The sequence below is a fragment of the Phyllobates terribilis genome, unplaced genomic scaffold (genome assembly GCF_046119375.1).
Source record: "Phyllobates terribilis strain yellow unplaced genomic scaffold, ASM4611937v1 Scaffold_11__3_contigs__length_659146591, whole genome shotgun sequence".
Taxonomy (NCBI): domain Eukaryota; kingdom Metazoa; phylum Chordata; class Amphibia; order Anura; family Dendrobatidae; genus Phyllobates; species Phyllobates terribilis.
This window is the reverse complement of record NW_027362771.1, coordinates 237,469,150-237,494,784: the sequence shown is the minus strand read 5'-3', so window position 1 is coordinate 237,494,784 and position 25,635 is coordinate 237,469,150. Positions and strand designations below refer to the sequence as shown.

The 25,635-nt window shown below is 41.2% G+C and overlaps 1 protein-coding gene across 1 annotated transcript in view; it reads right to left on the bottom strand.

The window, feature by feature from the left end:
• The window catches only part of ALG12 (ALG12 alpha-1,6-mannosyltransferase), a 34,702-nt gene that overhangs the window by 3,928 nt on the left and 5,139 nt on the right, over positions 1–25,635 (bottom strand). The window contains exons 4-8 of the mRNA XM_073652128.1: positions 21,456–21,650; positions 20,792–20,895; positions 14,551–14,774; positions 14,248–14,417; positions 12,234–12,309 (exon numbers count right to left, since the gene is read on the bottom strand). Coding sequence (XP_073508229.1) covers positions 12,234–12,309; positions 14,248–14,417; positions 14,551–14,774; positions 20,792–20,895; positions 21,456–21,650 — 769 coding nt within the window. The remainder of the gene's footprint in view (positions 1–12,233; positions 12,310–14,247; positions 14,418–14,550; positions 14,775–20,791; positions 20,896–21,455; positions 21,651–25,635) is intronic.

The window sequence follows — 25,635 nt, the reverse complement described above, 5'->3', positions numbered from 1 at the left end:
TGTACGCAGATACCCTAATATATGGAGGAAAACTACTGTTTGGACGCACAGCAGTGCTTGAAAGGGAAAGAGCGTCATTTGACTTTTTGAATGCAAAATTTGCTGGAATAATTAGAGGACATAATGGAGTTCATATTTTGTTGGTCTGGTTTGACAGTGCCATGTCACATTGTCAGAGCCCCTAAGGTGCCGAAACAGCAGAGCTCCCCATAAGAGACCCCATTTTACAAACAACATCTCTGAATGAATATATCTAGGGGTGCAGTGAGCATGATGACATCACCTGTGCCTCACATAATTTTACACTATTGGGCAGTGAAGAAATAATTACATTTTTACCACCAAAGTTTTGTTTTAGTCCTAGATTTTACATTTTCACACTGGGAAATGGGTAAAAACTACACCAAAATTTGTTCGACAATTTCTGCTGAATGTAGAAATACCCCATATGTGAGCTGTACAGTACTGCTTAGCCACAAGGAGAGAATCGGGAGGGACGGAGCACTATTTGCCTCCTGGAGCGCAGATTGTCCTAGAATATGATGCGGACTCCATATACAGAGCGCCTAAGTGCTAGAAGAGCAGAAGCCCCCCTTAAGTGACTCCATTTTGAAAATTATACCCCTTTGAGAATTTATCTACAGGTATGATGAGGTTTTAACTACATGGCATGGGTGTTTTACAGAAACAAGCAGCAGTGGATGTTGTTAAGTGAAGATTGCAAGCTGCCTTTGTAGTGACCACTAAGTTATGCCCAGCTCGTGCTTCTGGAGACATGCACCCGTAAATTAGGCGGGCTCTCATGGCTACAGAAATGCCAAACATGTGGACGCTAACTGCAGTTTAGGCACATTGTGGGACTCAGAAGGGAGGTGGGCGTTTGGATTTGGTAGCACAGAATTTGCGGAATTTCTTTTGGGGGGCAAGGGCCATTTCGCTTTTTCAGAGCCTTTGTGCTACTAGTAACTTGGAAGCCCCCTATATTTCCGTTAACAGATGACGGACCTGATTGGGGACTTGCTTTTATTGTGATCCAAAATGCTATGTAAAATGTTCCCATTTATCCTGTGCTCTACGTTGAGAACTGATATTGGGGTTTCCATTTAAATCTCTAAGTGAAGTAATTCAGATGAAACCCCCTTCGAGGGATCCATTCACTATAATAAGGCAGCAGAGTTACTTTGGACTCAGTCTGGCGTCTGTTCAGTGGTGTCTTTTTTTTTTTTCCAGAAGTGCACAAAACTGTAGCCGACGGCACTTTTATGCACGCCTAGTAAAAAGACGGACACTGTGGGATCACAGGCCAGACTGTGTCCACACTGCCTCATTATAGGGAATCTTCCGCCGGGAGTTCTGTCTGAATCACGTATTTCAGAGATTTACAAACCCCGGTGTAAGTGCTCAGCGCAGGATAAGTGTGAGCCGAACCTTACTGCGATCTTTTGAAGGCAGAATAAACAAAATCAGCAGCAGGCGAAGAATTGGTTTTATTTATATTTTTTATGCTGTCGTGCGACATAAGTGATTTGACAACTTTATTCTTCGAGTTTTTATGTTTGACAGCTGTTTTACACAAAAAGACGCTTTTTTTTTTTTCTTTTGCAAAAACTAGTTTTTGCATTGCCAGTCATGTGATGGCTTGTTTTCTGTGGGACGAGCTGACGTTTTTATTGGTACCATTTTCGAGTACGTGACCTTTTTTTGATTGCCATTTCGATTTTTGGGAGGCAGAACAAACAAACAATTCAGGAATTTATTTTTTTTTATGCCGTTCCGTGTATGGTCAAATTGATAAGGCAACTTTACTCTTCAGGTCAGTAAGAGTACAATGATATTACATTTCTGGCACTTTTACACAAACTTTTATAGAAAAAAAAAATATATTTTTGCATCACTTTATTCTGAGAGCTATACCTTATTTTTCGGCTGATGGAGCTGTATGGCGGCTTGTTTTTTGCAGGACAAGATGATGTTTTCAGCTATATCATTTTTATTTACATTTGTCTATTTGATCTCGCTTTATTCCACTTTCTGTTCAGCGGTATGATAAATCGTTTTTTGCCTTGTTTATTAATTTCTTCACTAAACGGGTTAACTAGTGGGAAAGTTTTATAGGTAGAGTCGTTCCCGACGCAGAGATACCAAATGTGTGTACTTTTGTTTTTTTCCTCAATATATATATATAGATATAGATATAGATATATTTATATATTTTTTTTTATTTATTTTTTATTTTTTCAAAATTCAATTTTTATTGAAGGGTTAAATAATTTAATTTAAAAAAAAAAAAAAATGAATAACCGGGACAATATCAGCATCAATATAACATAGAATATAAGTAAAACGTCCAATAAAACATCAAGTTCTAGGAAGAAAAAGGAAGGAAGGGAACATTTGAGGCCATCAGTATTGCAATTATGAAGTTACTAAAATCCAATGGAAACCATACATAGTGCAGCCAGGCGCTAACAACACGGAGCACAATCTGGACAGAGAAGAAACACCAGAGAAACGGGTGGGTCACATCAGTCTGATGTAAGACGGTACTCATCGGATTCCATCCTATTTAGAAGGGCTATTTCACAGAACCACTCCTCCAGAGTAGGTGGAGAAGTACTTTTCCAGTGATGAGGAATGATATTCTTAGCAGCCTGTATAAGGTAGCTTATTAACCCCTTAACCCCCGAGGGTGGTTTGCACGCTAATGACCAGGCCAATTTTTACAATTCTGACCCCTGTCACTTTATGAGGTAATTACTCTGGAACGCTTCAACGGATCCCCCTGATTCTGAGACTGTTTTTTCGTGACATATTGTACTTCATGATTGTTGTAAAATTTCTTCGATATCACTTGCGTTTATTTGTGAAAAAAAAAGGAAATTTGTCGAAAATTGTGTCATACAAGAGTTAATAAATAACATTTCCCACATGTCTACTTTACATCAGCACAATTTTGGAGCAAAAATTTTTTTTGTTAGGGAGCTATAAGGGTTAAAAGTTGACCAGCGATTTCTCATTTTTCCAACAAAATTTACAAAACCATTTTTTTAGGGACCACATCATATTTGAAGTCACTTTGAGAGGTCTTTATGACAGAAAATACCCAAAAGTGACACCATTCTAAAAACTGCACCCCTCAAGGTGCTCAAAACCACATTCAATAAGTTTATTAACCCTTCAGATGCTTCACAGGAATTTTTGGAATGTGGAAGAAAAAAATGAACATTTAACTTTTTTCACAAAAATTTTACTTTAGACCCAATTTTTTTATTTTCACAGGGGTAACAAGAAAAAATGGACCCCAAAATTTGTTGTGCAATTTCCCCTGTGCACGCAGATACCCCATATGTGGGGAAAAAACACTGTTTGGGCGCACGGCAGAGAAGGAGCGCCATTTGACTTTTTGATTGTAAAATTTGCTTGAATAATTAGCGGACGCCATGTTGCGTTTGGAGAGCCCCTGTATGCCCAAACATTGGAGCTCCCCCACAAGTGACCCCATTTTGGCATTTTGGAAACTAGACCCCCCAAAGCACCTATCTAGATGCATAGTGAGCACTTGGAACCCCCAGGTGCTTCACAAATTGATTCATAAAAATGAAAAAGTGTTTTTTTTTCACTTTTTCATTTTTACGAATCAATTAGTGAAGCACCTGGGGGTTCCAAGTGCTCACTATGCATCTAGATAGGTGCCTTGGGGGGTCTAGTTTCCAAAATGGGGTCACTTGTGCGGGAGCTCCAATGTTTAGGCACGCAGGGGCTCTCCAAACGCAACATGGCATCCGCTAACAATTTGAGCCGATTTTCCATTCAATTTGTTAGCGGACACCATGTCGCGTTTGGAGAGCCCCTGATGTGCCTAAACAGTGGAGCTCCCCCACAAGTGACCCCATTTTGGAAACTATACCCCTCAAGGATTTTATTAAGGGGTATAGTGAACATTTTGAACCCAGAGGTACGACACAGAATTTGATAACATTAGGTCATCATATTGAATAAGTTATTAGTCTTGAGCGCAAGTGCTCGCTACTTGAGTTTGCATCGGGTACTCAGGTATGCACCATGTACAGCGTGTGCTCGAGTGACATGCTCGAGTCCCTGCTCCGCATGTTTCACGGTTGTTAGACACCCCAAAAAAAACATGCGGGGATCGCTTGTGCATGGCAGGCAATCCCCGCAAAGTTTTTTTGGCCGCGAAGCATATGGGGCGGAGACGCGAGCATGTCACTCAAATACCCACGATACTCAATGCAAACTCAAGTAGCGAGCACTTGCGCTCAACACTAGTCGCCATATCGTCATCTTTTTTTCTTACTTTTGAAAAAAATCCCAGCCCCATCACAACCCTAACCCCAAACCCAGCCCTAACCCTAGCCCAACCCTAACCCGAGAGTTTATTTTTTACGCCGTTCCTCGTGCGGTATAAGTGATTAGACGACTTTATTCTTCGGGTCGGTGTGATTACAGCAATACCAGAATCATATGGGGTTTTAATGACTGACAGCTGTCACACACTAAAAGACGCATTTTTTGTAAAATCTAGTTTTTGCATCGCCATATTTTGAGAGCTATAATTTTTCCAGATTTTGGCAGACAGTCATGTGATGGCTCGTTTTTTGCGGGATGAGTTGATGTTGTTATTGGTGCCATTTTCAGGCACGTGACATTTTTTGATCGCTTTCTATTCCGATCTTTGGGAGGCAGAATAAACAAAAAACCAACAATTCAGGAATTGTTTTTTTTGTTTTTTTTTATTCTGTTCCGCGTGTTGTAAAATTGATAAGGTAGCTTTATTCTTCGGGTCAGTACGTTTACAGCGGTACCACATTTATATAGTTTTTCTAGGTTTTGAACTTTTACATAATAAAAGCAATTTTATAGAAAAAAATATTTTTTAGCATAGCTTTATTCTGAGAGCTATAACTTTTGTTTTATTTTTCGGCTGATGGAGCTGTATGGCGGCTTGTTTTTTGCGGGACGAGATGACGTTTTCAGCAGTACCATTTTTATTTATATTTGTCTTTTTGATCGCGTGTTATTCCATTTTTGGATTGGCGGTATGGTGATAAAAATAAAAAACGATGCAAAAAACAATGCTTTATTTTTTACCGTGTTCACTGAAGGGGTTAACTAGTGGGACAGTTTTATAGGTCAGGTCGTTCCGGACGCGGCGATACCAAATATGTGTACTTTTATTGTTTTTTTTTTTTATAATAATATTTATTGATGGGTACATTATATTTTTATTTTTGGTGGATTATTTTTTTAATTTTTTTTAAAATATTTTTGCAATTTTTTTTTACATTTTTTTTTCACTTTCTGATCGTTTTTATACTTTATTACTTTGTCCCACTATGGGACTTTCACTTTTTTTTCTCTGATAGCCTGCATGGCACAGGAATGAAGAACCATCCCTGTGCCATGCAGGCTGTCAGCGCTGGACAGGGAGAAGATTGTTTGGAGATGCACTGCGCATGTCCAAAAAATCTTCCTGCTGTCTGGTGACCTGGATGTTGTCATGACGACATCGGGTCGTCATGGCAACATCCTGGAAGCCACGGCAGACAGCGCTGGAAGAGGAGGTGAGTATCTTCGGTCACTTCCCCTTGCCACCGCAATGCTGCGATCGACTTCGATCGCATCATCGCGGGGGTTAATGTGCTGGGAGCGGTGCGTCACCGCTCCCTGCACATAGTACCGGGTGTCAGCTGTGACAATCAGCTGACACCCGGTGGCGATCGCGCCCGCACAGCCTGTGTGCGCGCGCGATCGCCATGACTTACTAATACGGGTCTGGCTCTTAAGTCCCAGGGCACAGACGCGTATTAGTACGTCTAATGTTGTTAAGGGGTTAAAGATCTTTTGTATTTGGTGAGACTAGTTGGGATCATAAAGAGCAAAAGAGATTCAGGAGAGTCGGGCACAGAGAGACTAGTCATTTTTTTAATAGTCTGAATTACCTGAGTCCAGAAACATCTTATTATGGGACAGCTCCACCAAATGTGTGTCATCGTCCCCTCTTCCACTCCACATCTCCAGCATCTGATACTGCGGGAAACCACTTATGAAGTAATAAGGGAACCTGGTACCATCTGGAGATTATCTTAAAGGAGGTCTCTTGAGCTTTGGTTGCAATTGATGTTTTGTGAGCAAATTGAAAACATTTAGCGCATTGTGAGTCTTCAAAAGATTTGCCCAGTTCTCTTTCCCATGCATCGCAATAGGGTGGTTTGATAGTTGTAGTATGGGCTATTAGGTGTTTGTAGAGCAATGAGATGGAGTGCAAGGGTGGAGACTATGACAGGCACAGGTTTTCAAAATTTGTAAGATCCCTATTGAGCAGTTTATCTTTTCTAACATGGAAATAGAAATGTTGCAATTGTCTATAGTCAAAGTTGGCTCTTGGAGGGATAGAGCAGTCCTGAAATATCTTGTTGAGGGGTATTAAAGGTGCGTTAGAGATAGTACATGACCAAAGTAAAGAGGGCGATATTTACTTCTACCCAGAAATCGATTGGAAGATAGCCCCGGTAAAAAGGTGGGATTGTCTGAGATGGGGTATAATGGGCCCTGTGGGTCAATTAGAGAGATCTTATTGTCTCGACGTAGGGATAGGATTGTACAGTATGTGCTGTAGGATTGTTGAGGGTTTAAGGACTGAGGGATGTGGGTTGCAGGGGAGTGTAGTTAATGCCCTTGGACATATAGTTTGTGCTATATGAACCTAAAGCTTCCCATGTTGATGGTGAAAATAATCAAGTATGCTGGCATGGACTGCCACCATGTAGTATATTCTACAGCCCAGAAGACCGAGGCCTCCCATCTCTTTAAACCTGATTAATACATCACCACGAATATGTGGATGGCCAGATGAACTTACAAAAGCTACTATGTAGATGTTTCCAAAAATTTAAAGGGATTTTTAATATATTTACTCTGCCGAACCATGAGAAATCCTTCACAGTTCATGAATTAAGGTCCTTATGGATTTGACCAAGTAAGGGTTTGTAATTTAGGTCAAACAGTCGAGAAAGATCACTATGTATGCGTATCCCTAAATTTTATTTTTATCATTTTGGGGTTTTTTTTGTTCTAATATTTTTACAAATTTTTCTTCACTTTTTTTACTTCGTTCCACTATGGGACTTTCACTTTCTGCAGTCTGATCGCTGTTATAAGGCATAGCAGTGCAGAATCACTGCTATGTCTTATGGCTGTCAGTCTTGCAGACACAAGTTAGTTAGATCATGTACTGCACATGACCCAACTACCTTGCTAGTGCCTGGTGACCTGGATGTCCTCATAACGACATCGGGTCACCATGGCAACGATTGGGACCACCGTAATGTCCAAGAGAAGAGGGGCTTTTGTCCCTCTGCCTGCTCTCTAAATACTGCAATTGCAACATTTAGGGGGTTTAAGTGCCGGGAGCGGTGCGGGCATCGCTCCTGGCACGGAGTTTTGGGTGTCAGCAGTCAGAGTCAGCTGACTTCTGGCGGCAATCGCACGCACAGCATCATCTAGACGTATCCATACGTCCCAGGTCGGTAAGTAACAGGCCATAGGGATGTATGGATACATTTCATGTCAGAAAGGGGTTAAAAGTGGAAATAAACATTTTTTTAATTATTTTTCAGATTTTACTTAATTAAAAACATTTTTTTTAAAAATGTAAAACATTAACACTTTATATTTTTTCAATTGATGGCACCTTCCCTTTAAAAAAGGCACAGAAAGTGTTCAAACTAAGTACAAGCAGTCCATGCTTCACGGTGGGGCCAAACATTTACATACACTTTCCCACCTGCTTGTTTTCCCTAAATATCCACATTCCCCCCCCCCACCCCACCCCCCTCATTCTTTGACAGCTCTGACTTCATAGTGCCAGAAAAGGGTGGCGATACACTACCGTTCAAAAGTTTGGGGTCACCCAGACAATTTTGTGTTTTCCATGAAAACTCACTTATGTATCAAATGAGTTGCAAAATGATTAGAAAATATAGTCCAGACGTTGACAAGGTTAGAAATAATGATTTTTATTAGAAAGAATAATTTTCTCCTTCAAACTTTGCTTTTGTCAAAGAATGCTCCCTTTGCAGCAATTACAGCCCTTTGGCATTCTAGCTGTTAATTTGCTGAGGTAATCTTGAGAAATTTCACCCCATGCTTCCTGAAGCCCCTCCACAAGTTGGATTGGCTTGATAGGCACTTTTTGCGTACCATACGGTCAAGCTGCTCCCACAACAGCTCAATGGGGTTGAGATCTGGTGACTGCGCTGGCCACTCCATTACAGATAGAATACCAGCTGCCTGCTTCTTCCCTAAATAGTTCATGCATAATTTGGAGGAGTGCTTTGGGTCATTGTCCTGTTGTAGGATGAAATTGGCTCCAATCAAGCGCTGGCCACAGGGTATGGCATGGCGTTGCAAAATGGAGTGATAGCCTTCCTTACTCAAAATCCAATTTACCTTGTACAAATCTCCCACTTTACCAGCACCAAAGCAACCCCAGACCATCACATTACCTCCACCATGCTTGACAGATGGCGTCAGGCACTCTTCCAGCATCTTTTCAGTTGTTCTGCGTTTCACAAATGTTCTTCTGTGTGATCCAAACACCTCAAACTTTGATTCGTCTGTCCATAAAATTTTTTCCAATCTTCCTCTGTCCAATGTCTGTTCTTTTGCCCATATTAATCTTTTAATCTTTTTGCTTTTATTAGCCAATCTCAGATATGGCTTTTTCTTTGCCACTTTGCTCTGAAGGCCAGCATCCCGGAGTCGCCTCTTCACTGTAGACGTTGACACTGGCGTTTTGTGTTTACTATTTAATGAAGCGGCCAGTTGAGGAGCTGTGAGGCGTCGATTTCTCAAACTAGAGACTCTAATGTACTTGTCTTGTTGCTCAGTTGTGCAGCGGGGCCTCCCACTTCTCTTTCTACTCTGGTTAGAGCCTGTTTGTGCTCTCCTCTGAAGGAAGTAGTACACATCGTTGTAGGAAATCTTCAGTTTCTTGGCAATCTCTCGCATGGAATTGCCTTCATTTCTAAGAACAAGAATAGACTGTCGCATTTCACATGAAAGTGCTCTTTTTTTTGGCCATTTCAAGAGTTTAATAGAACAAACAAATGTAATGCTCCAGATTCTCAACTAGCTCAAAGGAAGGTCAATTTTATAGCTTCTCAAATCAGCCAAACCGTTTTCAGCTGGGCTAACAAACTTGAGCAAGGGTTTTCTAAACATCCATTAGCCTTCTTACACAGTTACCAAACACAATGTACCATTAAAACACTCGAGTGGTGGTTGTTGGAAATGGGCCTCTATACACCTATGTAGATATTGCAATAAAAACAAGATGTTTGCAGCTAGAATAGTCATTTACCACATTAACAATGTATATAGAGTGTATTTCTGATTCATTTAATGCATTGAAATACAATGTGCTTTTCTTTAAAAAAATAATTTCTAAATGACCCCAAACTTTTGAACAGTAGTGTATATGGAAACCAAGCGGGAAGGCGTGAGAGGAGGGAAGGTGTATTTAAATGATTGGCCCCGCTGTGAAGTACTGAGTGCCTTTACTTGGTTTGAACAGCTGATAAGAGTCCCTTTAAAAGCAGCACTCCAGCGTTCGTTTTTCCTCCACCACTGGACTGGTGCTTTAAACTCAAGTCCCCTGTTCCCATTTTTCGGTGCTATCTTGTGAGCAGCTTCTGACAGGCTGGAACTCAGAAGTTACGTCACAAGCTCTCAATGCAAATCTATGAGAGCCAGAACGAGGCCATCACAGACTTACATTGATTCATGGAGCAACCACCGGCTCGTCACAGGAGACAGAGCGGTGGTGAAAATAGATGAAAACGCCAGACTGAGTATCAGACAGGGGGCAGGAGACTTGGATTTTAAGCACCACTCCAGCGGTGAAATAAAAATACAAAACACTGGAGTGGTGCTTTGACACAATTTTTGGCTAACAATAAATTAAAAAAAAGCAAAACTTCAAGTCAAAGTATGTATTACCAAAGACCACCATACAGGGTGGCCCACTAGAAAAACATAGCAACAAGATTAGCTTAGATCTGTTTAATAAATTAACTCCTTCCAATCTTGATCTAATTCCATGAAGATGCAGCCAATTAAAACCATAAATAGTTTTTCCCACCTCAAAAACACCATGTGCACATACCCTTTATCAGCCACTATCAAAAGCAGTTTAACCACTTAAATGCCACTGTCACTCTGTCAGCAGCATGCAAGTAAACGCTCCAGCAGGATTATGCCATTTGGGTATCAATTTATATACAGGCCGGCACACGAAAAACACATGCTTGCCAAAAGCGTCAATGACAAAAAAAAGAAAAAAACTACTATAGGATTGTCTTCTTAGAGTGTGCGCACTGCACTCTATCAGGGTTCTCCTGTGTAGAGAGCGTGTGGTCACATGTCTGCAATTTACATACTTCCGGCCCCATTTAAAATGGTCGTGCTCAGTCTTGCTCAGTTCACTTAGATTGAACAACGTCAAGCAAATCTAGTGGCCGGAGGATTGACCCACACCGGGGAATACAGGAACAGGCAGGTTAGGCTGGCACACAGACGGGTGGACTGGTATGCAAACAGGGAAGTACTGACAGGTACGGCCGGTATGTAGGCAGGTGGATGCTGGTAAGCACGACTGGTATGCAGGCAGGGAGGTACTGGCAGGTACGACAGGTTGGAGCACAGAGTGGATAGGTCCCAGTACAGACTGGGACTCAGGAACAGAACCGCAGATGCGGTGGACAAAGACAGCAGAGTGAGGACGCCCGGAGCGGCGAGCAAGAGCAGAGCGAGACGAGACAGCCCGGAGCGGTGAGCGAGAGTAGAGCAACTGACAGAACAAGATGCTCAGGCAAGGATTCCAGGGAGGAGCTGGGTTAAATACCAGGTGACAGACAGCAATAGGCTGAGGAAGCATCAGGGGTGTGTCTGCAGCAGCTACAAGAAACAGGAAGTTCAGCGGGTGTCGCCCTAAGCAGACAGAGCAGAGCAAAGCAGACAATATGGAAAGAAGCCAAAGTGATAGTCTGGACTGGAAATCAAGTGCGCATTTCTGCAATCACCAGCAACACCGGAGAATCCTGACCGTGTGAAGTGCGCACGCTGTAAGAATTCAGAAGTCTTCAGTCACACAGAGTGACAGCCGCTTTAATTGTACTCACTTGTAGAATCCTGATGCTAAATACATTTTTACTGTTCTGTATGGTGCAAAAACACCCCCCCCCCAAAAAAAAAAACCAATCAGCATTGTCTCCCCCCCCCCCCCCCACTAGAATTTTTTTCTCCACTATTCTGTAAACTTTATGGAACAATGAGTGCAACATTAAAACTTCAACTAGTCTCGCAAAAGAAAAAAAAAACCTCAAAAGCAGTTAATGGAAAAATAAAAAGTTATGACTATTAAGAGAAGAAGAAAACAAAAGCACACAAGTGAAATTTGCAGAATCCTTTATGGGTTAAGCAGCCAACTGTTAGTGCACACCATTTTACACCTATACACACACACATTATAATATATATATATTTTAGATTAATACAAGAGGTTAATCTTCTGAACTCTGTTTAGAGTAGCAGTCAGTCTTTTGCATGGGATGATGTTCGCATGAACGATCTTTAACAATGATTGCCCAGTATAACATGCCAAGAGTTCTAACTGAGCTATAATGTGCTAGATTGTCCATCACTTTTTTTGTGGACAGAAAAACAGAAAAAACATTGTTGTCAGCACATCCCCTAGCGTAGAAAGGAATGGGTATGGAAATGAATGATTATTTATATGAACCCGCATTATTAGTGAAACATGGAAATGAGCGCTGATCAACATGTTCCATCATGACTGGCAAACGTTCTATACTCAGTAATACTCGCAGCTCCTTCACATATCAGGCTAGGGCTATATGACGACACGTGTCATGCGGCACTCAAATCGCAGCGACACATTGGTGTCACGTTGAGACCTGTGACAGCCATAGGTTACCAAACGTATTGGATTTTCTGTCGCTGGTCACAATTCAAATGCGACACACTTGTACTAAACTAAATTACAGCAAAATCAGAGCTCTAACAGTCGCGAGACAGGAAGTCACAAGTTGCACAGATGTTTCCTGTTGGATGACAGTCATTGATAATGGAAAAGTTATAGAGACTCTTTATAGACCTACAATTTACACAAATGTTTCCTTATTTAAACATACCTCCAATGTGAATGTGACTGTAAAAACCTTGAAACTCCAGTTTGTGCAGCAGCCACATCTATATGTACAGACACCTCTGAAAGATACAATTTTTGCATGCTTATAGTCCATTTAGCTACAGTTACGGCATTTATTAGGCAGCTCTACTACAGCTCTCTATGACCTAAGGCCGTCTTGGCGCAAAAGTGGTCTATAGTCATTGCTACATAGGTCCAGATGAATTACACCCCAGAGTACTGAAGGAGATCGTAGAAGAAATTTTAGAACCACTCTCCATAATCTTTGAAAATTCTTGGAGAACAGGAGAAGTCCCAGAAGACTGGAGAAGAGCAAATGTTGTTGCCATCTTCAAAAAGGGGAAGAAGGTGAACCCAGGGAACTATAGGCCGGTGAGTCTGACTTCTATACCAGGAAAGATCTTTGAACAAATTATTAAACATCATGTATGTAAGTACCTGGATAAGAATGAAGTGATTAACCAGAGTCAGCATGGGTTTGTAACTAACAAGTCATGTCAGACTAACTTAATTTCCTTCTATGACAGAATCACTGACTGGGTGGATCAGGGAAATGCTGTAGATATAGTATATCTTGACTTCAGCAAAGCATTTGACAAAGTATCTCACACCATCCTTATTGAAAAAATGACCAAGTATGCAATGGACCAGGCAACTGTTAGGTGGATTCATAACTGGCTTAGTGATCGGACTCAAAGGGTGGTTGTAAATGGCTTCACATCCAGCTGGATGAATGTCTCAAGTGGGATACCACAGGGCTCTGTCCTGGGACCTGTATTGTTCAACATCTTCATCAATGATTTAGATGAAGGAATTGAGGGTAAACTGATTAAATTTGCTGATGACACAAAGCTAGGAGGGATAGCTAATACTAGAGAAGAGAGAGAGAGAGGATTCAAAAAGACCTAAATAAACTGGAGCAGTGGGCAGCAACCAACAGAATGGTTTTTAACAGGGAAAAATGCAAAGTACTACATCTGGGCAATAAAAATGAAAAAAGCATATACAGAATGGGAGGAATAGAGCTAAGCAACAGTACATGTGAAAAAGACTTAGGTATACTAATAGATCATAGACTGAACATGAGTCAACAGTGTGATGCAGCAGCAAAAAAGGCAAATACAATTCTGGGATGTATTAACAGAAGCATACAGTCTAGATCACGTGAAGTCATTATCGGTCTTTACTTCTCTTTGGTCAGACCTCATCTGGAATACTGTGTACAGTTTTGGGCACCACATTTTAAAAAAGACATAGACAAACTGGAACAAGTTCAGAGAAGAGCGACCAGAATGGTGACTGGTCTGCAAACCACGTCCTATGAGGAACGGTTGCAGGATTTGGGAATGTTTAGCTTGCAAAAAAGAAGACTGAGAGGAGACTTAATAGCTGTCTACAAATATGTCAAGGGCTGTCACATTGTAGAAGGATCATCTTTATTCTCATTTGCACAGGGAAAGACTAGAAGCAACGGGATGAAACTAAATGGGAGGAGACACAGATTAGATATTAGAAAAAACTTTTTGACAGTTAGGGTGATTAATGAGTGGAACAGGCTGCCACGAGAGGTGGTGAGTTCCCCTTCAATGGACGTCTTCAAACAGAGGCTGGACAGACATCTGTCTGAGATGATTTAGTGAATCCTGCTTTGAGCAGGGGGTTGGACCAGATGACCCAGGAGGTCCCTTCCAACTCTACCATTCTATGATTCTATGAGTACGGCCAACACGTTTGGTAGTATTAGGCCATGCTCACACACCAGGATGACATGGAGCAGTGCCAAACGTCCAGACTAGCCCGTTCAATGAAGAAAATACTTGTGGCTACCTGAAGCAGCTTCTGCACCAAGAAACGACAAGTCACATCTACCCTATATTAACTACATTGATGATTCTCACCCAAATCAAGTGAGTGAGTGACAAAAATCACTTGTACACAAATGTAAAATAAATCATACAATAATCACACTATAAAGGAAGCGAAAAATCAAAGCTCACCTGTGGATGGGTCCACTAGCTTATGAAGCTCATCCATTGCAGTCCCACCAGGGTAGTTGTAATGGGATACGTACAAAGAGGTGGCAGAGTATGCTGCATTTCCAAAAAGATGGGCTATGACTAAGAAAGTGCCACATTTGAATATCCATGATTTCCGATAATTCTGAAGTCTGCATTGGTATAAAAAGTAAAGCAATTAATACAATCAAACTAATTTTCCTACTTTACTACAGAGACCATGACCCGGTATAGTGTTAGTCGTGCCCAAAGCAATAGCAATTGGCAAGCAACCCGTATACTTACAGATATGAACATCCTTTAGAAGCCACTATGTTTAACAGAGGAAATGTGTAAATGATAAACCGAAGTTCTTTGTGAGGAAGGAAGGAGTATAAGAATATGAAAGCCACAACTGGTGCAATCAGAAGTCGCATCCTTTTATCAAAGAGGCCAAACGGCAGAAGGAAGAAACTAAACGCCATTGCTCGCGGCACTGCAGAATAAAAATACCACAAGAAGGGCAAGGTCTTATGAGTCACTTAAGGAAAATCTTGTGCCCACAAATGAATCAAAGCAAGACGTTTCAATCAAACTGTGTTTTGTATCATGATATAATACAGGTGCATCTCACTAAATTAGAATATCAAAAAGTTAATTTCAGTTCTTCAATACAAAAAGTGAAACTCATTATATAGAGTCATTACAAATGGTGATCTATTGCAAGTGTTTATTTCTGTTAATTGTTGGTGATTATGGCTTACAGTCAATGAAAACACAAAAGTCATTATCTCAATAAACTACAATAATTAAAAAAAACACCTGCAAAGGCTTCCTAAGCGTTTAAAAAGGTCCCTTAGTCTGTTTCAGTAGGCTCCACAATCATGGGGAAGACTGCTGACTTGACAGATGTCCAGAAGGCAGTCATTGACACACTCCACAAGGTCCCAGAGTTCCAATTTTCATTTGGAAATCAAGGTCCCAGAGTCTGAAGAGTGGAGAGGCCACAATCCAAGCTGCTTGAGGTCTAGTGTGAAGTTTCCACAATCAGTGATGGTTTGGGGAGCCATGTCATCTGCTGGTGTAGGTCCACTGTGCTTTATCAAGACCAGCACAGCCGTCTACCAGGAAATTTTAGAGCACTTCATGCTTCCCTCTGCTGACAAGCTTTTTGGAGATGGAAATTTCATTCTCCAGCAGGACTTGGCACCTGTCCACACTGCCAAAAGTACCAACACCTGGTTTAAAAACAACAGTATATCACTGTGCTTGATTGGCCAGCAAACTCGCCTGATCTTAACCCCATAGAGAATCTATAGAGTATTGTCAAGAGGAAGATGAGAGACACCAGACCCAACAATGCAGATGAGGTGAAGGCTGCTATCAAAGCAACCTGGGCTTCCATAACACCTCAGCAGTGCCACAGGCTGATCGCCTCCATGCCACTCCGCAATGATGCAGGAATTGATGCAAAAGGAGCCCCGACCAAGTATTGAGTGCATTTACTGAACATACTTTTCAGTGAACCAACATTTCAGATTTTAAAAACATTTTTCAAGTTGTTGTAATAAAGTATTCTAATTTACTGAGATAATGATTTTTGTGTTTTCATTGGCTGTAAGCCATAATCATCAACATTAACAGAAATAAACACTTGAAATAGATCACTCTGTTTGTAATGACTCTATATGATATAAGAGTTTCACTTTTTGTATTCAAAAACTGAAATAAATTAACTTTTTGATGATATTCTAATTTAGTGAGATGCACCTGTATATAAAGTCAGATTGAATTTTTCTTAAAGGGAATCTTTCACCACATTTGACCTATCTAAACTATTAATATGGGCATACAGGTTATGAACAGTTGAGGAGAGTGATACCTGTCTGCCTCATATCAGATGCCTTGTTGTTGATAATCTTTTATCACTTTATATAAATGACCTCTTCCAGGCTATGGTGAGGACGCTGCTCGGAAGATAACTCTGTCCCCAGATCTTGTTTTACATGAAGGTGGGGTTACCAGTGTGATGTGTGAAGGCCGCTCTCTGATCTCACTGCAGAGCTGTGTGTGATTATACCTGACACATCTGCAGGTTCCTCTCAGCTCCGGCTTCCATCTCACAGGCAGACAGGGTTACAATATTGTTACAATACAGCAGAGCTCAGAGACCAGCAATAATGTGTTTGCAAGACAAATGTCATTTCTCCTGTGCGGTGTTAGTTACTTGTTACCAGTGAGACAATAAGCTCTGGAGGCAGAGTTATCTTCTAGACAACATTCTCCCCAGAGCCTGGAAGAGGTCATTTATATAAAGTGATAAGAAAGGATTTATCAGCAACAAGACATCTGATATGAGACATACAGGTAGGACTTTTTTTCAGCTGTCTAGAATCTGTATGCCTAAATTAATCATTTAGCTATGACCTATATGGTGATAGATTCCTTTAAAGGGCAAGTCAAAACTTACTTAAAAAGGGAAAGTGTCACCAATTTTACACCTTATAGACTCACCCAAAAAAAAAAAAAAAAAAAAAAAAACAGCAAATGGGGTTTCTACAACCCCTTTGTGTCCTCATAGGTGCTCCTGCATACCCATACAAAAAAGGCTTCATTTCATGTCCCGTGCTGCATGCAAATTGCGTGGTCCGGTCCGATGGGCATCTCTGAATTGCATTCAGGGCCTCCTCAATCCTTTTAAACACCTGATGTAGGAGACGTCACCCACTTTCATCAGGGTGGAAGAGGCAGCGATTGAAGGGATTGATGAGTCGCAAAGAACAACTTGGGGGCATCCATCTGACCGGACCGTGCAATGCAGCACGAGACAGGAATAAAAGCCTTCCAGAGGTATGCAGGGCATTTAACCCCTTATTGCCAAAGCCCATTTTCACCTTCCTGACAGAGCCCCATGTTTCAAATCTGACATGTATCACTATGTGGCAATAACTTTTGAATGCTTTTTCCAATCCCAGTGATTCTCAGGCTGCGTGTCCACTATGCGTTTTTCAAGCGTTTTTGCCGCAGAATTTCAACAGCGAAAACGCTTAAAAAACGCTTGGTAATACGTGCCCCCATGGTCCCCAATGATAATACCCATGTGCTGTGCACATGCTGCAGAAATCTCCGCTGCGGTTTATCATTGCGGAAAAATACGCAGCATGTTCATTAATTTTGCGGACACACAGCGTAATTGCCGCCATTGACTTGCATTGAAACGCATAATATCCGCCTGAGCACATTTGCACACACGGATATTATGCGATTCTATGTGCGGATGGTATCCGGGTCTGGAGAAGAGGAGACTCTCATCCAGACTCTGGTACCATAGAAACTGTTGATGTTGGTGGTCGCATGACCTGTCACATGACTAAATGACGTCATGGCAGGTCCTTTCACACCACCGCGACCCATACAACAGACTGGACGGAGCAGAGAAAACACCGGGGGCCATCGGAAGGAAAGTATAATATTTTTTATCTTTTACCATTTTTCTTTTTTTTTTTTTTTTTTTTTTTTAACTATTACTTGGTCACACTATATATGCCGTTTGCATGGATTTATATAGTGTGACCAAGTTGTCAAGCACTTTTCCAAGTGATGCTAAAATCGCTTGGAAAGCGCTTGATAACCCGCATGCAGAAATGCATGCAAAAACGCTTGACAAATGCTTCTACCTGGCAGGAAAAACGCATGTAAAAACCGCATGCGTTTTTCCTGCCACGGAGAAGCGGAAAAAATATGCAGCATTTCTGCATTGTGGGCACTTAGCCTAACAATGTTTTTTTTCGTGACACATTGTTCTTCAGGATAGTGGTAACTTTAAACTGATAAAATTTGCGTTTCTTTCTGAGAATACCAAAAATTTGGCAAAACTTTAGAAAAATTTGCATTTTTCAAGCTATATTAAATATTTCCCATATGTATACTTGACATCAGCATCATTTTTAAATGGCCTTTATTTTGTTAGAATGGTTTACATTTAGGAAGTACTTTTCATTTTTTTTTTCCACAAAATTTACAACATTTTTATTTTTTATTCCAAGCCTATAAAGTTTTGAAGTGAAGCTAAAAAGGGGTTGTTCAGGTTTGACATGAAAGCCTGCAGTTGCTCTCTGTGAATCATCAAGGCGAGCGCAGTCAGGATTCCCAGTGTCGAGAGTGGATGGTCATGTGACTGCAAGTTTGCAATATGCCGAGCCTCCAAGGTGACAAAGAAGCAGAAACCCATCACATTTTGGAAGCTAATCTGCCAAAAACCACAGGTGCTTCTTAAAAGATTATAAAATTGGGATGTGAAAATGAAAAATCCCCCCCCCCACTAAAATTATAATTTAGCCCCAAATTTTTCATTTTCACAAGTGTTAATGGCACAAAGTGGACACTACAATTTATAAACAATTTCTCCCAAATGCAGCAATACCCAATATGTAGTTAGAAACTACGGTTTGTGCACACGGCAAGGCTTGGAAGGTAAGAAACGCTGTTTGGCAGTAATAGCTTGTGAACACTACTTGCCTATCCCATAATGTGCCATGAAGAAAACCTCTAAATTAAACTTATTTTGGAAACTACACTCCTCAGGGAAATCATCTAGGAGTGTAATAAGATTTTTTTACTATTGGGCTATGTGAAAATGAAAAATTACATTTGTTACAATAAGTAAATTAGGTCCAAATTTTTCATGTTTACCATGTCTAGTAAGAGAAGATGTATCCTGTAAATGATTACACTATTTCTCCCAAGTACAGAAATATCCCATGTACGCTCATACACTACTGTTTCAGCACATGGCAGGGCTCCCATTTGCCTTTTGGGGTGCAAAGTTTCCTGGAGTAGTTTGTGGGTACAATTTGCAGAACCCCAAAAGGTGCCAAAACAGCAGAAATCCCTGAAAAATTACTCCATTTAGCAAATTACACTAAAGGAATTCATAAACGAGTGAAGAGACTATTTTGACCCCACTGGTAGTCTCCAGAAATCAGTGCACAGTGAATGTGGCAAAGTGAAAAATTGCAAAAATGCCATTTTATTGCCCAATACATTGTACCCAGCTTGCGTTTGCGGAGACTCGCATCCCCATAAATTAAGTGGGTTGTCCAGGACCTAACAATTGAGGACCTATCTCAATATGAAAACTGCTGTGATAGAGGCCAGAACTAAGCAATGTATGAGCGGAACACAGCAGCATTGAGCAATACTTAGTGGCCGCTGTTAAAGGAAATCTGGCATCAGGATTTTGCTAAGTAAATTACAGGCAGTCAGATTGGTGCTGTTACACGGATTAAAATAATACCTGGGTTGAATAAATCCATTTTGTGGTTTTTGTGTACCAGTGTTTGCAGTTTTGAGTTAATGATCCGCTCGTGCTTCGGGGCAGGACAGGAGGCGGATATTTTTTTTTTTCTTTTGGTGCTCTGGCCTCATCAACATCATTCTGGGCTTAAATGACAGGTGAATAACCCTTCAGTGACCCAGCCTCTTATTTTAAATACTGAGCTTGTGCAGTTAATATTTTGGTCTTTAATTTTTTTTTTTTAAAAATTGGCTCCTGCAAAATGGTGCCGAAGCATACGTAGTAACATCTATCGGCAAGCGATGCTCTTAATCTGTGCAAGAGCCGATAGATGCTACTGCGCATACAACGCCATTTTGCTGGAGCCAATTTTTTTTTTTTTGCTCCAACAAAATGGCACCTGCGCAGATTAAGAGCATCGCTTGCAGATAGATGCTACTTTGCATGCAACGGCACCATTTTGCTGCAGCCAAATTTTTTTTTTTGAAAGACCACAATATTAACTGTGCAAGCGCAGTATTTAAAATAGGAGGCAGCAAACTGAAGGTTCAGTGACCTGTCATTTTAGCCCATAAGGATGAATATGAGGCCAGAGCAGCAAAACAAAACAAAAAAAAGACCCGCCCTGGAGCGCGAACATATCATTATCTCCAAACTGCAAACACAGATTAAACAACCAGGAGATGGATTTCGGCAACCCAGGTATCATTTTAATCAGTGTAACAGCACCAACCTGACAATGCCTGTAGTTTACTTAGCACAATCCTGATGACAGGTTCCCTTTAAGCACATTCACTTGGATGGGAGATTAAGCGCAGTACTCGCTGCTGTGTTCCACCATTAAACTGCTTTGTTCTGGCGGCTTCCGGAGCACTTTTCAACTGTTAGGTGGGTGAGCAGATTCTCCAATTGTCAGAGGGGAATCAATGAGACTGTACATGCACCGGGACTACTTTCTCTACAGGCTAGGGAGGGCAAGAGTATGCAGGGCTGTAGCAACTAGAGGAGAGAGTAACAAAAATGTAAATTACAGCCCTCCAGGGAGTGCCAGTGGCTGGAAAATTATAAGGGGTGCTCTGCTGCCCACCCACAGATATTACAATGTGCAGAAAGAAAAGACGGTGAGTAACTTGGCCATATATGAGGTCGACAGTCTAGAATTAGTCAATACTATATGTACAGATCGTTCCTTGTTTTTGCTCTGTCTTGTAGAACACTTAATCTAAGACCTACATTGTTTAGAAAGGATACGCCCCAGTTTGAGCTTTTATTCAAAACAGTGTTATACCACAGAACCTCTCCTTCAGGCCAAAGAAGACGCTTCCAGAAAAAGGAGTCCACCAAGACGGTTAAACCTAATATAATCAACAATACAGAAAAATAGTGTTGAAAATTCAATAGTCACAGTAGCTTGATCTCATTTTGGTAGATAATGTGCAAAATAAGTGTAATGTAAAATTACTATATTGTGAACCAGACAGCTGAGCCCAAAATAGGGCCAGCACGAATAAGACATGGACTGTCTGTTTTACTCAAGACACTGCAGAGGCTTCTTCTCACCCTGCTCCCCTCATCAGTCAGTGTAGTGACAGCTCCCTGCACTGCCCTGATGGCGGGGAGTAGCAGCAGGGTGAATAAAACCATTTTCTCCCTGTAGCCACTGCTCCAGAAAGCTGCCTTCACAAGAACTACACTATTTACCTGCAGATTATCCCTGTATCTGCACAGTGTTTCTGGACGTGACAGGTTGTACGGTGCTTCAGAGAAGCGGAGCCCTTAGAGGAATTATCTTGGTACTGTATAACATTGCTTCTTAACCAGTTATTATTATTTTTAAACAATGAAAAGCTAAAGTTTATTGATGTCTGGTTAAAACACAAATTACATACAAATACAGGTCATACTAAAAACTTACTTAGCCATATAATCCCAGCTGGGACTGCATGCCAGAGAGTTGTAAAAAATGAGATGCTTCCCTTCTTCAGAGACAGAAGCAGCATAAGCCCCATCAATATACACAGCTCAGATCGGAAGACAATAATGGCCAAAGCCGATAACCAGATAAAAGGACCCGGCCTCTGCTTCATCCAGAACGTGACAGCAAGCAGGACTAGGAAGAATACAGAGGAAACGTTAGATATACAGTGGATTGTGCATGGACACCACCAACAACACTAACAATATTGTTCATATGTACATTTACAAACATTGTTTCCAGAAATACACTGTGAATGTGCACAAAATGACTGTTCATTCCATCAGAAATTGTTGTAGATTCAAATATGCTAAGGAGGCGTTTGGTGCAGCCTGGGTGTGGCAGAGCAGTTTAGTACTCCTTCCCAGCCATTAAAGTCAGAGCGGTCAACGAAGGAAAAGGAGGCAGAGATATATGGAAAACAAACAGATGGGAAAGAGTCATGAACAAGGGTGCAACCAGCGCCTCATTAGCATAATCATTTCTGGCAATAGATTTGGACACTAAAGGTAGGATTTTTAATAGGGCTATTAAAAGGTGCTGTGCTTGGTTTGAACAGTCAATTTGTGCTTGCAATTGGCCTTCAAAGCTGCACATCTGAAAGTCTGTTAGCTGGATACTAGAAGCCACCATCTGTCTACAATCATACAATACTGATTACTGACATAACTGTACATCATTCATGCCATGTATCCTCCCTAAGGCCAGATGTCGGTTTGTCGTCCATGTGCTGTCGGTGTAAAAAAAAAAAAAAAAAAAATATAACACAAAATAATCTACATGGCTACTCTGGTTCAATCCTGATTATGGGGTTAAAATACCAAAATTATGCAAGCGCCACAGAGAAACAGAAGGAAATTTTCTTCTAAGTAAAGCAACAGTCTTGAAAAAGAATATTACAGCAGGCAAATGCCCAAGTATCTGGAGATGTTTCACCCATGGCTTCATCATGGGGTTACCCATTTGTTTTATATAGCTGTAACCATCTAAGGACCATGGAATTGTTTTTGTACTTTTGTCCCCCCCCCCACCTTCTTTCCAGAAATAGATATATTTTTTTATTTTTCCATCCACTTAGACATGTGAGGGCTTGTTCAGGACAACTTGTAGCTTGAATTATACCATACCATACAATACACATGAAAAGGAGAAAAAAAAATCCAAGTTGGATGAAAGAATGAAAAAAAATGCATTGTTTCATTCAGGTAAAAAATTAGCTGGAAACACGATTATCCAGGTCAGTCTGAGAAAAAGAATACCAAAAATGCATTAATTTTTTTTCGATTTAAGTGATGAAAAAAAAAATCTGAACATTTTAAAACCATTTTTTTTTTTGTCGCTATTTTCCAAGACCCAGAACACTTTTTTTTAACATTTTTCCATTGATGGGTTGAGGGCTTGTATGTTGCGCAGTGAGCTGACAGTTTCATTGATATCAGTTTTGAGAACATATGATGCTTTGATTGCTTAGTATTAAAAGGAGGTAAAAAGGGACCAAAAAAAGAAAAAAAAATTCTGGTGCTTCTATTTTTTTTTTTTCTTCTATGTTTACTGTAGGGGTCAAGTCTAGAAATGAGCAGATCGATTCGCAGAACTCCGGTCCAGCATTCAAGTAGGTGGTACCTGGCTGATAGATGGGAAGCCCACGAATCGCTTACCTTCCAGCGTCCCCAGTGCGGCTTTTGATTATTGGTCATCTTATTGGACATTTGTTCTAAATGTGTTGCTCATATGGTTCAAAAAGTAGGAAACATTTCATCTTAGATCAATAATGTATTTTTCCCCCCTTTCCTTTGTCATTTGCATACGTTTATATGCTTGTTCTTAAAGGCTGCGTGCACACGATGCGTTTTTCATGCATTTAAGCTGCGGAATTTCCGCAGTGGAAACGCATCAAAAACGCTTGGTAATCCGCACCCCATGGTCCCCAATGGCATTCCGCGATGTCAATGCACATGCTGCGGATTTTTCCGCAGCATTTCTGCAGCGCAAATAAATCCGCAGCTTGTCCATTAATTTTGCGGAAGCGCCGCCATTGACTTGCATAATATCCGCGTCTGTACATTTGTACAAGCGGATTTTATGCGTCTCTATGTGCGGATGGTACCCAGTTCTGGAGGAGAGGAGACTCTCATCCAGACCTGGGTACCATTGTACCTGTAAAAAAAGAATAAAATAAAAAATAAAGTTTATATTCACCTGTCCGGCGTCTTCTCTCTGCATGCCGGCAGCGCTTCTCCTTCCAGGACCTGAGATGACGTCGCAGTCATGTGACCACAGGCTGTCTCGCGATGTGCCGGCAACCCGGAAGTAGCCAGGACGAGCGCTGCAGCACACGCCGGGGCATCGGGGGTGAGTATAGCTTTATTTTTTTATTTTTACGGTCACACTGTATAAATCCATGCCGTTTGCATGGATTTATACAGTGTGACCTAGTTGTCAAGCACTTTCCAAGTGATGCTAAAATCGCCTGGAAAGTGCTTGTCAGTCCGCATGCGGAAACACATGCGTTAACGCATGTGGATACGCATGTGAATCCGCATGTATTCCGCATGTATTCTGCAGGAAAAACGCATGTACAATCTGCATGCGTTTTTTTCTGCCAGGGAGATGCAGAAATGCTGCAGAAATTTTCTGCTTCATTTCTGCATCGTGGGCACATAGCCTAATGGTTTATTTTCATACCTGAACTACTTTTCACATTTGTTTGTTAAAAGGTTAATCTGATTTCACGTGTGATGAATTATACACGTTTGTATATAAGCGTTGTGTATCAACCTGAGAAAAATCATAAACCTAAGTCTGAAAAGTATTTGGGACCTGCTGACTTATTACTAGTACAGAGGGTACAAAGCAAAAATCTCATTAAAGGGTGGCTAAAATAAATGGATTTTTAAGACAAAGTACAAAAAAAGGGAGACCTATTTCACCGGAAGAAAGTTACCGTATTTTGCAGGCTTTAAGATACACTCCAAATTTTGGAGGGTAAAATAGGGAGCTGAGATCTCAATCGGTGCATGTCCTGCCTCTGGGGGCTATTTTCTCGACGTCCACTGCAGTGAAAACAATGGGAAGTGCGGGGACTTCGCCAACATTTTGTGAAAGCCTGGTGGCCGCTGCAGCCTCGCTCCGCCGAACACCCCATCCTCTCAGCCAGGGGCCCGCAGCATCGCCCCACTCCTGCCATCAGCAGCGACCCTGCCTACTGTGACCCCACTCCACCGCAGATGCCCCATCCCTGGTAAGCTATATTTGTATTATAAGACGCACCCCCATTTTCCTCCCCTATTTAAGGGGAAAAAGTGCGTCTTAGAAAGCAAAAAATATGGTAGGTGCTTTTGATACAGTTCCTGTCTGTTGACACTCGGGTCTTGGGAGCGGAGTATATTCAGACTGCAGCCCGTCCTGACACTTGAAACATTTGAATTATGTGATGGGGCCGTATTGTTACATTCCTAGAGAACCACTTCCAAGGTCATATTTGTATCCACTCCAATGAATTAGAGAAGGTATAAACCCGGCACTGATCATCTATCTACCTATAGAGACACAACCTTGTATCTGGCTGAAATCAAACAGGAAGTTTGTCTTTATTTATTTTTTTTGCAAAACAAAGGAATGGATAAAAAAGGGGAACCCGCTCAATATTTCAATTTTTCCTTTAGGTCTCATTCACACATCCGTGTTGCACATAAGTGTTGTAGTCATTTTTTTCTCGGACTCAACACATACCCATTATAATCTATTGGTGCTAGTTACATATCCGTGTTTTTTCATTGGCGATGTGTCCATGCAGAACACAGAAACATATCTATTTTTTTCCAGCAGCACAGATGAGAGGGGCCAAAACAAGTCTATGGGTCCTTAAAAACATGTATAGCACACGCTTGGCGGACACACTGATGGTCAAAAACGGACACACGGGCCATACACTGATTACACCTGTACTATCTTTTCACATACGTGTTTAATTGCAGAAGTGTGAATGAGGGCTAATACTGTTTATTCTTTTTCGGTTCACATGTGTCTGGCTCAAAAACTGCACGAAACACTGCACGCGACTCCAGTTTGGCCCAGTTTACCAGACAAATCCTGAAAACACCAAAATGAAAACAATGTA